Source organism: Schistocerca cancellata, chromosome 5 (genome assembly GCF_023864275.1).
Source record: "Schistocerca cancellata isolate TAMUIC-IGC-003103 chromosome 5, iqSchCanc2.1, whole genome shotgun sequence".
NCBI classification, from domain to species: Eukaryota; Metazoa; Arthropoda; class Insecta; order Orthoptera; family Acrididae; genus Schistocerca; species Schistocerca cancellata.
Genome location: NC_064630.1, coordinates 178,838,157 through 178,851,240, shown reverse-complemented (window position 1 = coordinate 178,851,240; position 13,084 = coordinate 178,838,157). Strand labels below are relative to the sequence as shown.

The 13,084-nt window shown below is 42.6% G+C and overlaps 1 protein-coding gene across 1 annotated transcript in view; it reads right to left on the bottom strand.

Annotated features, from left to right (window-relative positions):
• LOC126188427 (uncharacterized) overlaps nucleotides 1-4,314 on the bottom strand; it is a 641,976-nt gene extending 637,662 nt beyond the window's left edge. The window contains exon 1 of the mRNA XM_049930030.1: nucleotides 4,191-4,314. Coding sequence (XP_049785987.1) covers nucleotides 4,191-4,314 — 124 coding nt within the window. The remainder of the gene's footprint in view (nucleotides 1-4,190) is intronic.
• Nucleotides 4,315-13,084: the final 8,770 nt, after the last annotated feature.

The window sequence follows — 13,084 nt, the reverse complement described above, 5'->3', positions numbered from 1 at the left end:
AGCCTCTTGCCCTAATCCCAGATTGTAGCTGATAAGTTGTAATCTACCCTTACTCCCTCCCTCCAAACAGTAAATCTTTTTATGTATCCTGGTCCGGGATCGGGGCAGAGTCTATATGGTTATGAACAGATTGGGCACGCTTAGTTCAAGGATGGCCGGATGCTCTTCCTCTCGCCACACTGTTACCATCAGGGATGGAGTATGTGCACTCCAGATACCTGCGTATACACTGTGTGATCAAACGTATCTGGACACCCCCCACAGAAGATACGTTTTTCATATCAGGTGCATTGTACTGCCACCTGCTGCCAGGTACTCCGTATCAGCGACCTCAGAAGTCATTAGACATCGTGAGAGAGCGGAACTCGCGGACTTCGAACGTAGTCAAGTGATTGGGTGTCACGACTGTAAGCGAGATTTCCACACGCTTAAACATCCCTAGGTCCACTGTTTCCGATGTGATAGTGAATTGGAAACTTGAAGGGTCACGAACAGCACAAAAGCGTACAGGCCGACCTCGTCTGTTGCCTGACAGAGACCGCCTACAGTTGAAGAGGCTCCTAATGTGTAATAGGCAGGCATCTATGCAGATCATCACAAAGGACTTTCAAGCTGCATCAGTATCCACTGCAAGTACTATGACAGTTAGGCGGGTGGTGAGAAAACTTGGATTTCTTGGTCGAGCGGTTGCTCATAAGCCACGCATCACGCCGGTAAATGCCAAACGACTCCTCGCTCAGTGTAAAGTGCGTAAACACTGAACGATTGAACGGTCGAAAAACGTTATGTAGAGTGACGAATCACGGTACACAATGTAGCGATCCGATGTCAGGGTTTGAGTATGGCGAATGCCCGGTGAACGTCATCTGCCGGCGTGTATAGTAGCAACAGTAAAATTCGGAGGCTGTGGTGTTATGGTGTGGTCGTGTTTCTCACGGAAGGAGCTTGCACCTCTTTCTTTTTTGCGTGACCGTATACTATCACAGCACAGGCCTACGCTGATGTTTTAAGCACCTTCTTGCTTCACACTGTAGAAGAGCAACTCGGAGATGGCGTCTTTCAACACGATTGAACATCTGTTCATAATTCACGGCGTGTGGCGGAGTGGTTACAAGACAATAACGTCTCTGTAATGGACTGGCCTGCAAAGAGTCCTGACCTGAAACATACAAAACACTTTTGGGATGTTTTGGAACGCCGATTTCGTGCTAGGCCTCACCGACCAACATCGATACCTCTCCTCAGTGCAGCACTCCGTGAAGAATGGGCTGCCATTCCCAAAGAAACCTTCCAGCACCTGACTGAACGTATGCCTGCGAAAGTGGAAGCTGTCATCAAAAAATGGTTCAAATGGCTCTGAGCACTATGGGACTTAACATCTATGGTCATCAGGCCCCTAGAACTTAGAACTACTTAAACCTGACTAACCTAAGGACAGCACACAACACCCAGCCATCACGAGGCAGAGAAAATCCCTGACCCCGCCGGGAATCGAACCCGGGAACCCGGGCGTGGGAAGCGAAAACGCTACCGCACGACCACGAGATGCGGGCAAAGCTGTCATCAAGGCTAAGGGTGGGCCAACACCATACTGAATTCCAGCATTAGCGATGGAGGGCACCACGAGATTTTAAGTCATTTTCAACCAAGTGTCCAGATACTTTGGATCACATAGTGTATGTTATTCATGTGACAGTGTGCATAAATTTTCTAAATATTTGAGAATGGTTTACCGGAGACAGGACTTGGGTATCAGCACGGATTCAACTAGTGGGATGTGGAAAACCGTCTAAAATACACATCCAGGCAGACAGGCACACCGACCCTCGTCGTTAATCCAGGGCTGGCGCACCTCTCCTAACGGGAAGCGGTGCTTTAAGAAACATGCCTCTCGGGGTGGGTCTCCCCTAATACCATAATGCGATCAGGAAATTCATACATGTCACATAATGTTGTCTGAAATTTCACGTCCCTATGGGTCGAGAGTCAGTGGGTCAATAAATGCACCCGATTACGATATTTTCACCATTTTATCACTTAATCTCATCCAAATTATTTCATATTCGACTTCAATACTAATCTCACTAGTTATGAAGGTATTATTTACCATTTACGGCTATAGAAAAGCTTTCGCCGCATCCATAAATTTTATATGGAACTTATAATTGTAATGTATAGATATTAATGAGCGATGCCCGAAAAAGTTATTGGGTTATGCGTAGCATCTGTGTTGAATGCGGAAGCGTGGGATAGGGAGTTGAAGTTAGTGATGGGAACGAGAAAGATGATACGCGCCTTAAATGTAAACAGCTGCCGTAAAGGCACGAGAGAGGGAATTCTGACATTGCAGTTAATAATGAAAACGAGACTAAAGAAAAATCAATACACTTTCGTAGGATTTGTAGACATGGAAAAAGCGTTCGACAATGTAAAATAGTGCAAGATGTTCGTAATTCTGAGAAAAGTAGGGGTAAGCTGTAGGGAAAGACGGGTCATACACAATATGTACAACAGCCAAGAGAGAATAATAAGAGTGGACGTCCAAGACCTAAGTGCTCGTATTGAACACGGTGTAAGCTAAGGATGTAGACTTTCGCCCCTAATGTTCAATGTGTACATCGAGGAAGCATTGATGGAAATAAAGGAAAGGTTCAGGAGTAAAATTAAAATTCAAAGTGAAAGGATATCAATGATACGAATTGCTGTTGACATTGCTATTCTGAGTGAAAGTGAAGAAGAATTACATGATCTGCTGAACGGAATGAACAGTCTAATGAGTACAGAGTATTGATTGAAAGTAAATCGAAGAAAGACGAAGGTAATGACAGGTAACAGAAATGAGAACACTACGTCAGAGATAGCCAACATCACAGCGAAAGAAGACAATAATTAATGGACTGTTTTTAAAAGAGTCATGGCTTGCATATCACAATAAATTGCATATGTAACAGAGAATCTTTGGATTCGTAGTCTAATAATTTCAGCCACAAAATCAGTAATGATAGGAATCTTGATTAGTTATCCCAATTGATCAATTACACTCCTGGAAATTGAAATAAGAACACCGTGAATTCATTGTCCCAGGAAGGGGAAACTTTATTGACACATTCCTGGGGTCAGATACATCACATGATCACACTGACAGAACCACAGGCACATAGACACAGGCAACAGAGCATGCACAATGTCGGCACTAGTACAGTGTATATCCACGTTTCGCAGCAATGCAGGCTGCTATTCTCCCATGGAGACGATCGTAGAGATGCTGGATGTAGTCCTGTGGAACGGCTTGCCATGCCATTTCCACCTGGCGCCTCAGTTGGACCAGCGTTCGTGCTGGACGTGCAGACCGCGTGAGACGACGCTTCATCCAGTCCCAAACATGCTCAATGGGGGACAGATCCGGAGATCTTGCTGGCCAGGGTAGTTGGCTTACACCTTCTAGAGCACGTTGGGTGGCACGGGATACATGCGGACGTGCATTGTCCTGTTGGAACAGCAAGTTCCCTTGCCGGTCTAGGAATGGTAGAACGATGGGTTCGATGACGGTTTGGATGTACCGTGCACTATTCAGTGTCCCCTCGACGATCACCGGTGGTGTACGGCCAGTGTAGGAGATCGCTCCCCACACCATGATGCCGGGTGTTGGCCCTGTGTGCCTCGGTCGTATGCAGTCCTGATTGTGGCGCTCACCTGCACGGCGCCAAACACGCATACGACCATCATTGGCACCAAGGCAGAAGCGACTCTCATCGCTGAAGACGACACGTCTCCATTCGTCCCTCCATTCACGCCTGTCGCGACACCACTGGAGGCGGGCTGCACGATGTTGGGGCGTGAGCGGAAGACGGCCTAACGGTGTGCGGGACCGTAGCCCAGCTTCATGGAGACGGTTGCGAATGGTCCTCGCCGATACCCCAGGAGCAACAGTGTCCCTAATTTGCTGGGAAGTGGCGGTGCGGTCCCCTACGGCACTGCGTAGGATCCTACGGTCTTGGCGTGCATCCGTGCGTCGCTGCGGTCCGGTCCCAGGTCGACGGGCACGTGCACCTTCCGCCGACCACTGGCGACAACATCGATGTACTGTGGAGACCTCACGCCCCACGTGTTGAGCAATTCGGCGGTACGTCCACCCGGCCTCCCGCATGCCCACTATACGCCCTCGCTCAAAGTCCGTCAACTGCACATACGGTTCACGTCCACGCTGTCGCGGCATGCTACCAGTGTTAAAGACTGCGATGGAGCTCCGTATGCCACGGCAAACTGGCTGACACTGACGGCGGCGGTGCACAAATGCTGCGCAGCTAGCGCCATTCGACGGCCAACACCGCGGTTCCTGGTGTGTCCGCTGTGCCGTGCGTGTGATCATTGCTTGTACAGCCCTCTCGCAGTGTCCGGAGCAAGTATGGTGGGTCTGACACACCGGTGTCAATGTGTTCTTTTTTCCATTTCCAGGAGTGTATAATCAATCATTGAATAATTTTGCTGAAGTCAATTAAAGATAGATCGTGTCTGTTAGACAAATATCGGCTAACTTTCCTGGTAGCTTGAAACCCCCTCCCCCATTCGTTATCCGTTGTGCATAGATAAATAGTTGGTATTTTACTTAACAGCTAAATAATATGTTGGGCCACCCCCTTTTTATGAAATTCTAAGCATTAAATCAAAAAATGTAGCAAAAATTGAAGGCCTCATTGGAAAGCAAGTTCATACATTCTGGAAATGATCTCCCCGAGTTCCACGCAAAGAAATGAAGTACAGTCGGAAGTAACTAAATTCAGAGAAGGAAATCAGAAATGAACGGTAATTATTCAATGTACCTGCGTAGCCTATATAACCTGACAACAGCAGAAGTCGGACCGGACAATGTTCACTTTGTTATACAGCCCTCTGGTATACGAAAATTCAAACGGATCCACAGAGCAACAAGGCTTTCACCTCAGCTGGTATCATGTGGTTCAGTTTCAACTGGATGTTTTAATAAAATAAAACAGATCAAAAGAAGTAAATAATGTTTATGGGACACCGTCATGGTTCAAGTCTTTCGGTTGGAAGCCTCTTCGGCGTCTTGTGTGTCCTTCAGCCAACAGAACCCCGCTTTCCTAGGACGGCGCCCACCCAATTACTAACCTGGTTCGTCGATGCTTAGCTTCGGTGATCGGGCGGGACCCGGTGTTACCAATGTGGTAAGGCCGTTGGCTGCCAAGAGTATTGAGAAAACCTTTATCCGGAAGATGAGCCCTATTTTGGTAGAAATTTATCCAGTCTCTCTCCGCCATAGTGAGAACTGTTAACTGTAGCCGAATTTTAGGCTATAAAGGAAAATGTAAAAGTTCTGGTTAAATTTAAATTGAATTTAGGAGTTTAAAACTATTTCTCAAAGATCAAAAGTGGAAATGTTATCACAAAAATATTGATAGTGGTAATTTAAAGCAGTATAAAAAGCAGAAGGATATTTATAAAGACCAAAGCTGATGCTTAAAGACCAGACAGTGCAACACAGACCCATAGTCGTTGGAACATGGCAGGCTCATGCGGTATAAATACAATACTGACAACAGAAGGAAAGTTCGCTACAAAAGCTAGTTGTTCCTTTATACTGTACCTGACCGATTTAAAATAGTTGTAGGACTACAACATTCATCTTCAAAATAAAGGTATCAACGACAAACATCTGTCATGATGAATCGAACAACACATTAAAATCTGTGATAGTAACTCTAATTTTAAAACGTGGAGACGCTTCTAAAATGATTTTATGGAAGTATGTTATCATTTTTTTATCATTTCTAGCTAAATAAACAATAAGAAGATAACCGCTATACGGAGATGTTTATCAACGCTTCGCTATACAAATAGTAACCAACGGAAAACTGACTGGTCATTAACAGCAACTCGTTGCAAACCAGCAATTATACTAACACAGACGCTGACAATCTGATGTTACGATCCAATCAAACAGCGCGCAACAGAGATAATGAAGTAGTATGGGTTTCGTGAGGAACCTCTTCATGGCATGTAATGCACAACATTAGGTAGTTTCAGCCCTTCCACCTTCCTTTTCACTGACTTACTAGTTTTATAAATTTTGTCCCCTTTTTACATTCTTCCTTAACCCAAATTCTGACGTTAGTCTATGCGGACCCGAATCAAATTTGGAAGATAAACTGAAGCGTACAACCGTTAGTTAGTGCGTTCTACTAATATTTCCAGATGCTTTCACGTTGTTGGAAGGCATGTATCATGTTCGACACGTGTTTCTAGCGAAACAAAATGATCCCATGGCTAAAAATAAATACTACTTTGTATTATACCCTAGTAATAACAACTTCCTTGGATGTTGCAAAATACGCAGGATAACTGTTTTTTTTTTGGGGGGGGGGGATTTAAAAACATTCCAAACTACACAAATTACGAGAAATTACATTAAAACTTTAAAAATACAAAATAGTTATGTTATATGAACAACAATTTCTTTCCGAGGAGATGTAAAACAGAGCCTTACATTCAGAGTATGTTGCCTATCTCAGGGCCGAACAACCCACTCCAGAGCAGCTTCAGCCATTTTCCAACCATCTTTTCTCACCAGCACAGAGCTTATTTATATCTTTTGGGCAGTGGGATGAGTAGCTGAATTGATAATCTGCTCCTTTCGTCTTCACTTCTCTTTGATCAGCTTGCCCTTTCCAGTGTCTGTTTTTTATAATGTAGTACTGAACAAAATATAATTGGAAATACTTATGAAAAAAGATCCAGCGTATCTAAGAAAATTCAATTACGATGAGATATAGGCACTTTAATTCCACATTAATCGGTAGAATAAAATCAGGAAACTTCTAATAATATTTCAGAATTTCTTTAGAAGGAAATTAAACGGAAGCAACAGTGGTGTATTTTCCTTCTCGAACCTATCCTCATTTGCTACTCGTAACTACTCCACCAACGCCTTCAGCTAGCAGCATGGTCGTTCTCAGGGAGTGTATCGAACAAGATACAGTCGCCGCTCGTACAAACCAGAGTACATTTGCTGATGAACGGCCGGTGAGTGAGGTATCCAGAGGCCGAATGTGACGAATAGAGCATGATTTATGTTCTAGATGCTCCAGAGTGGGGCTCGGGAAGTAGGCTGGTTTTTGAGATGCTTTCGCGAAGTGATTCTACATTTGGAAAGAGGTAAAGTAAACCGCCAGTTATTGTGGAGCAAAGATTGTGTTTTGTTCAACAATATCTGCATTTTGGTATCTGGGGCAAATTATTGGTCATGTATTCAGAGTTTTTAATATCTGTTCTTTATCCTTCACTATCAGTTCAAAGTACTTCATTGTTGCTGTGGTGATCCTCAGTCCGAAGACCAGTTTTCTGCTCTCCATGCTGCTCTATTCTATGCAAGCCTCTTTGTCTCCGAATAACTAATGCCAACTTACATTCTGAATCTACTGACTGCAGTCTTGTCTTGGTCTCGCTCCGCAAATTTTAGGCCTCACGGTTCCCTCCAGAATTAAACTGGTGATCCCTTGATGTCTCAGAATGTGTCCTACCAAGCGATCACTTCTTGTAGTCAGGTTGTGCTACAAATTTCTTTTCTTCCCAGTTCTATTCAGTACCTCCTCATTAGTTACGTGATTTACCCACCTAACCTTCAGCACTCTTCACATTTCAAAAGCTTCTCTTCTGTTCTTGTCTAAACTGTTTATCGTCCATGTTTCTCTTCCATACATGGCTACACCCCATAAGAAATACTTTTAGAAAAGGTTTCGTAACACTTTAATATATATTCGATGATAACAAATTTCTCTTTTTCAGAAAAGCTTTTGTTGCCTCTGCCAGCCAACATTTTGTATCATCTCTGCTTTGTCCATCACCAGTTAAATTACTGGCCAAATAGCAAAAGTCATCTACTGCTTCAAGTGTCTCGTTTCCTAAGTTAATTCCTTCAGCGTCAAGTGATTTAATTCGACTTCATTCCATTACCCTCTTTTTGCTTTTGTTGATGTTCGTGTTATATCCTTCTTTCAAGACACTGTCCACCCCGTTCAACTGCTTTTCCAAGTCCTTTGCTGTCCCCGACAGAGGTACAATGTCACTGGCAAACCTCAAAGATTTATTTCTCCTACCCGATATTTAATTCCTACTCCCAATTTTTATTTTCTTTCATTTACTGCTCGCTCAACATACAGATTGAATAAAATCGGCTATAGGCTGCGAGTCTCACTCCCTTCTCAACCACTGCTCCCTTTCATGTCCCTCGAGTCTTGGAACTGCCATCTGGTTTCCGTATAAGTTGCAAATAACCTCGCTCCGTGTATTTTACCCATGCTGCCTTCAGAATTTGAAAGAGAGTATTCCAGTCAACATTGTCGACATCTTTCTCTAAGTGTACAAATGCTATAAATGTAGGTTTGCTTTTCCTTAACGTATCTTCTAAGACAAGTCTTGGGGGCAGCATTGCCTCGCAAGTTCCAACATCTGTCCGGAATCCAAACCAATTACCCCGATTTCGCCTTTTACCAGTTTTTCCATTCTTCTGTAAGGAATTCGTGTAACTATTTTGCAACCGTGACTTATGAAACTGATAATTGGGTAATATTCACAACTGTATACACCTGCTTCCTTTGGAAGTGTATAATTACATTCTCCTTGAAGTGTGAGGATATTTCGCATGTCTTATACATCTTGCACACCCGATGCAAGAGTTTTGTCATGAATGGCTCTCCCAAGGCATTTCTGACGGAATGTATACTACTCCCGGGGCCTTGATTGGATTTAGGTCTTTCACTGTCGTTTCAAATACTTCTCGCAGTTTCGTAGCTCCCATCTCAACTTCATCCACGTCCTCCTCCAGTCCTATAATATTGTCTTCAAGTTCATTCCCCTTGTATAGATCCCCTATATCCTCCTCGCACCTTTCAGCTTTTCCTTCCTTGCTTACTTCTGGTTTTCCGTCTGAGCTCTTGACGCTCGTAGAGTTGCTTCTCTTTTTCCCAAAGGACTCTTTAATTTTCCTGTAGGCAGTATTTCCTTTTCCGCTAGTGACACGCGTTTCTCAATTTTTACTGTTGTCTTCTAGTTATTCCTCCTTTGCCGTTTCGCACTTACATTTTTAGATCCTTATATTCACTTTCACCTGCTTCATTTTTATATTTTCTCCTTTCATCAGTTAGTCCAATATCTCCTGTGTCATCCAAGGATTTCTACTAGGCCTTGTCTTTTTACCTATTCGATTCTGTGCTGCCTTCACTACTTCATCTCTCAAAGCTATCCATTCCTCTACTGTATTCCTCTCCCCTGTTCTAGTCAATAGTTAACTGCTGCTCTCTCTGAAACTCTCAACAACCTCCGGTTCTTTCAGCTATTCTTGTCCCCTCTCCTGAAGCTCTTACCTTTCTGAAATTTCTTCAGTTTTAATCTACAGTTCATAACCAATAAACTGTATATCATAAGACTAGCAAAAGGATAAATTTCACGTAACTTAGTGTTCATCTGAATCAGTTTACGCTGTTTCTGACAATGCTAAGGAAAGATAATAGTTCCATTTCAGTGCGTTTCGTTCCTGTGTTATTAAAGATATTTGAATACCATTTCAATTCCAAACAAACTTTTTATTCATTTGCCGTTAGCTCTATTATCTTTTACCTTACAACTGATAAAAATCTTGTCACGACTGTGCTACCACACCTTGCACTATTGCTTGAACAGCTAACTGCATTTTTGGAAAGGCATCAAAGGTCTCATTTGGAAGAAGCTTAAAGTAAACAATAAGGCAAACATTTGTGTAGTGATTTCTTTTAGGAACATTAAGTGCAGTATTTATATTACGCTGTGAAACAGAACAGAGCAGGTCGAGTTGCCCGTTGCACAAGTAACAATCTGCTGTACGACCAAAATGAAATTTTTGGAGTAATGTTAGGCAACTGTGTTCATTCGTAAATTTTGCGTATAATTCAAGAGTGACATTTTTCTATCAAGAGACAGATTCAGTACGCGAAGGTAGCCGACGTGTTATGACAGGTTGAGCAGCAAAACATGAGTGTTATTGACCGCCATTCTTTGTGTTCAATATCATTTACAGATTGTCATATTCAGATGAGAGTAATTCGCATCAAACATATCGAATGCAATTTACACTGTTATAGAGAAGAATAGTGAAATCTATTCTAGGTCAGAATACATTGGCGACACTACAGTCGGAATTTAGAGCACTTGCTTTCACATTGTCTCTACTGGACTGAGACGCTGTATTCTTGTAGAAACATAAAAATAAAAGTTCATGTTGCTGCTAAAGTGCTCAAGATATACAATAATGGTAACAAGAAACATTCGTAAGTAGGGTGGTTTTGTTACATACAGTTTCCGAATTTCAACCTATAAGTTTCAGTTCCTTATTTTGTGTTCTTTACAGTTATAGTCAACAATGTTTTACATTGGTTATTAATTTGGGTGTTACAAGAGGAAGGCCTCTTACAGGGCCAACTGATTCGGCTCATTTAGAGGGTCGATTACGTACGATCTAAACTGAAACCTAAGATATTTCGGCTCAACAACCCGCTGCTTCTAGGAAAACCACCCGTACAGTCATGACACGCAATCGACTTACAACTGACCGGATCGAAACATAATAGAAAACTGAGCATTCCTCGTCAAGATACAATGGGTCTGCAAACGCTTATTTTCTTACAAATCGAGGAAAGAAACTTTTTTAATTGCCGGCTATGTACCGCTGAGGCATGTGCTATGAAATGAAAGCGTCATTGCCGTAGTAACAATATATCTGACTGCGGAGCGGAGAACTTGTGTTCGATTACCAGTTGCATTCTGCATGTTTTTTTTTTATCTGCATTCTTTAATTCCGAAATTGGTAGACATTGGAGGGTTGATAAGAGAAGTTAAACACTAGGGAATAATAATAAGTTACGCAACTAAATTTCTCAAACCACTTGTTTTTTCGAGTCATCATCAGCCTTCTGACAGTTTTGATGCGGCCCGTTACGAATTCCTCCCAAGTGCGAATTCCTTACCTCATCTCTCAGAGTAGCACTTACAACCAACCTACTCAATTGTTTGCTGAATGTATTCCAATCTCTGTGTTCCTCAATAGTTTTTGCTTTCTACAATTCCCTCTTCTTCCAACGACGTTATTCTGTCTTAACAGACATAAAATCATCATGTCCGTTCTTCTTGTCAGTATTTTCCATATCTTCCTTTGCACGCCGATTCTGCGGAGAAAATCCTCATTTCTTTCCTTATCAGCCCACCTAATTATCCACACACTTCTGTAGCATCACACACAAATTCTTCGATTCTCTTCTATTCTGGTTTTCCCACAGTCCATATCTCATTACCATACACTGCTGTGCTCCAAACATACATTCTCTGAAATTTGTTCCTCATATTGAGATCTGTGTTTGATACTGGCGGACTTCTTTTGGCCATTAATACCTTTATCTCTACTGCTAGCTGTTCTCGTTTATACAATTTTACATTACCTTCGTCCTTCTTCTATTTGTTCTCAATCCAAATTCCGTACTCATAAGACTGTTCATTTCATTCAACACATCCAGTAATTCTTCATCACTTTCACTGAGGAGGACAGTGTCATCAGTGTGTCTGACAACACCAATATTGGCATATGCTGAATAATTAGTCAGGGCTTACGTAACTGGATTTGGCAGATGAAATCCTTCTGGCAAAAACTTCTCTAAGTTTTTAACTAATGATTAACAAACCGGGTGGAACAGCCAATTCTGTAGTGCTAAAAAGAAATGGCAAGTAGAAAAATACAATGTTCACAATAAGCGGCATTACATCTACTCAATAGACATCAGCAGGACAAATGCGAAATTTCATGCATCTTCCAACGAATGCCACCAATACGGCAATTAGACCCTGCAACTGTGTCGGCAAAGCTTCGGCTGTATAAGAATTTTTAACATGTTGCAGCCCTGTCAGCAACTGTGATAAGTTAAAATGTCGAAGATCCGCCTCAGTTGAAGGATGTTACTGGTCTTTACCCAGGTTTCAGAATAAGTCACGCTTTTTATGTTTGACCGTGCTTTATTCTGGCATGTATTAGTATAATTTATGTTTCTGAAGAAGGCTAGATTACTCTAGCTGAAACCTGTGTAAAGACCAGTAACATCTCGCAACTGAGTCGGATGTTTGACATATTATTTCGGCTGTATTACCGTCACGCTACCGATGGACACAAACCCATTTAACAACTGGAAAAGTCTACAATCAGCACATAAACTCAATGTTCATAACCAATGAGACGAATTTTGAAATTCAGTTTTTGCGAGCACGTTTCAAATGGCGCTGAGAAAAAACAGTCTACGCAGCCTGCACAAAACCTTTGCCGAAGGAACACTGCAGAATGTGGGACACGTCCTCCACATGAAAAATGCGGGAATCCCCTAATCAGCACTGTTGTAGAAACAAAAGAGTAGATTAAAATGTAGAGGACACCTGGAAACGAACGAAGGATCTTTTACGAAGGATCTACAGTCCATGTACATGGACTGGGAGGAAGGAGAAAACCTGGCAGCGGATCGGGGTTGGATGAAACTGAGCTTCAATTACGCCCCTGTAATACTGCTAACACCTGAACTCAAATGGTTCAAATGGCTCTGAGCACTATGGGACTCAACTGCTGTTGTCATCAGTCCCCTAGAACTTAGAACTACTTAAACCTAACTAAGGACATCACACACCCATGCCCGAGGCAGGATTCGAACCTGCGACCGTAGCAGCAGCGCGGCTCCGGACTGGAGTGCCTAGAACCGCACGGCCACCGCGGCCGGCCACCTGAACTCGGTAACCTATGCGGTGAACATATGGCTCCTAACAAGCTCATGTAAGTTGTTAAACAAAAGTTGCGCAACGGGTGATTCTATGAGACACCTGGTGATAAACAGATACGACCCAGCCACACAAGAAATGTGAGCACCATACCTCAGAAAAATATAACGAGAATGGTCTCATCTAGATGCAGAATGAAATAAGATGTCACAAAAAATCCGGTTTATTACAAAAGTCCATAGATCTCTCTTTTGAACATTGAGTGGGTAAGACAAGTAGCTATTAGGTT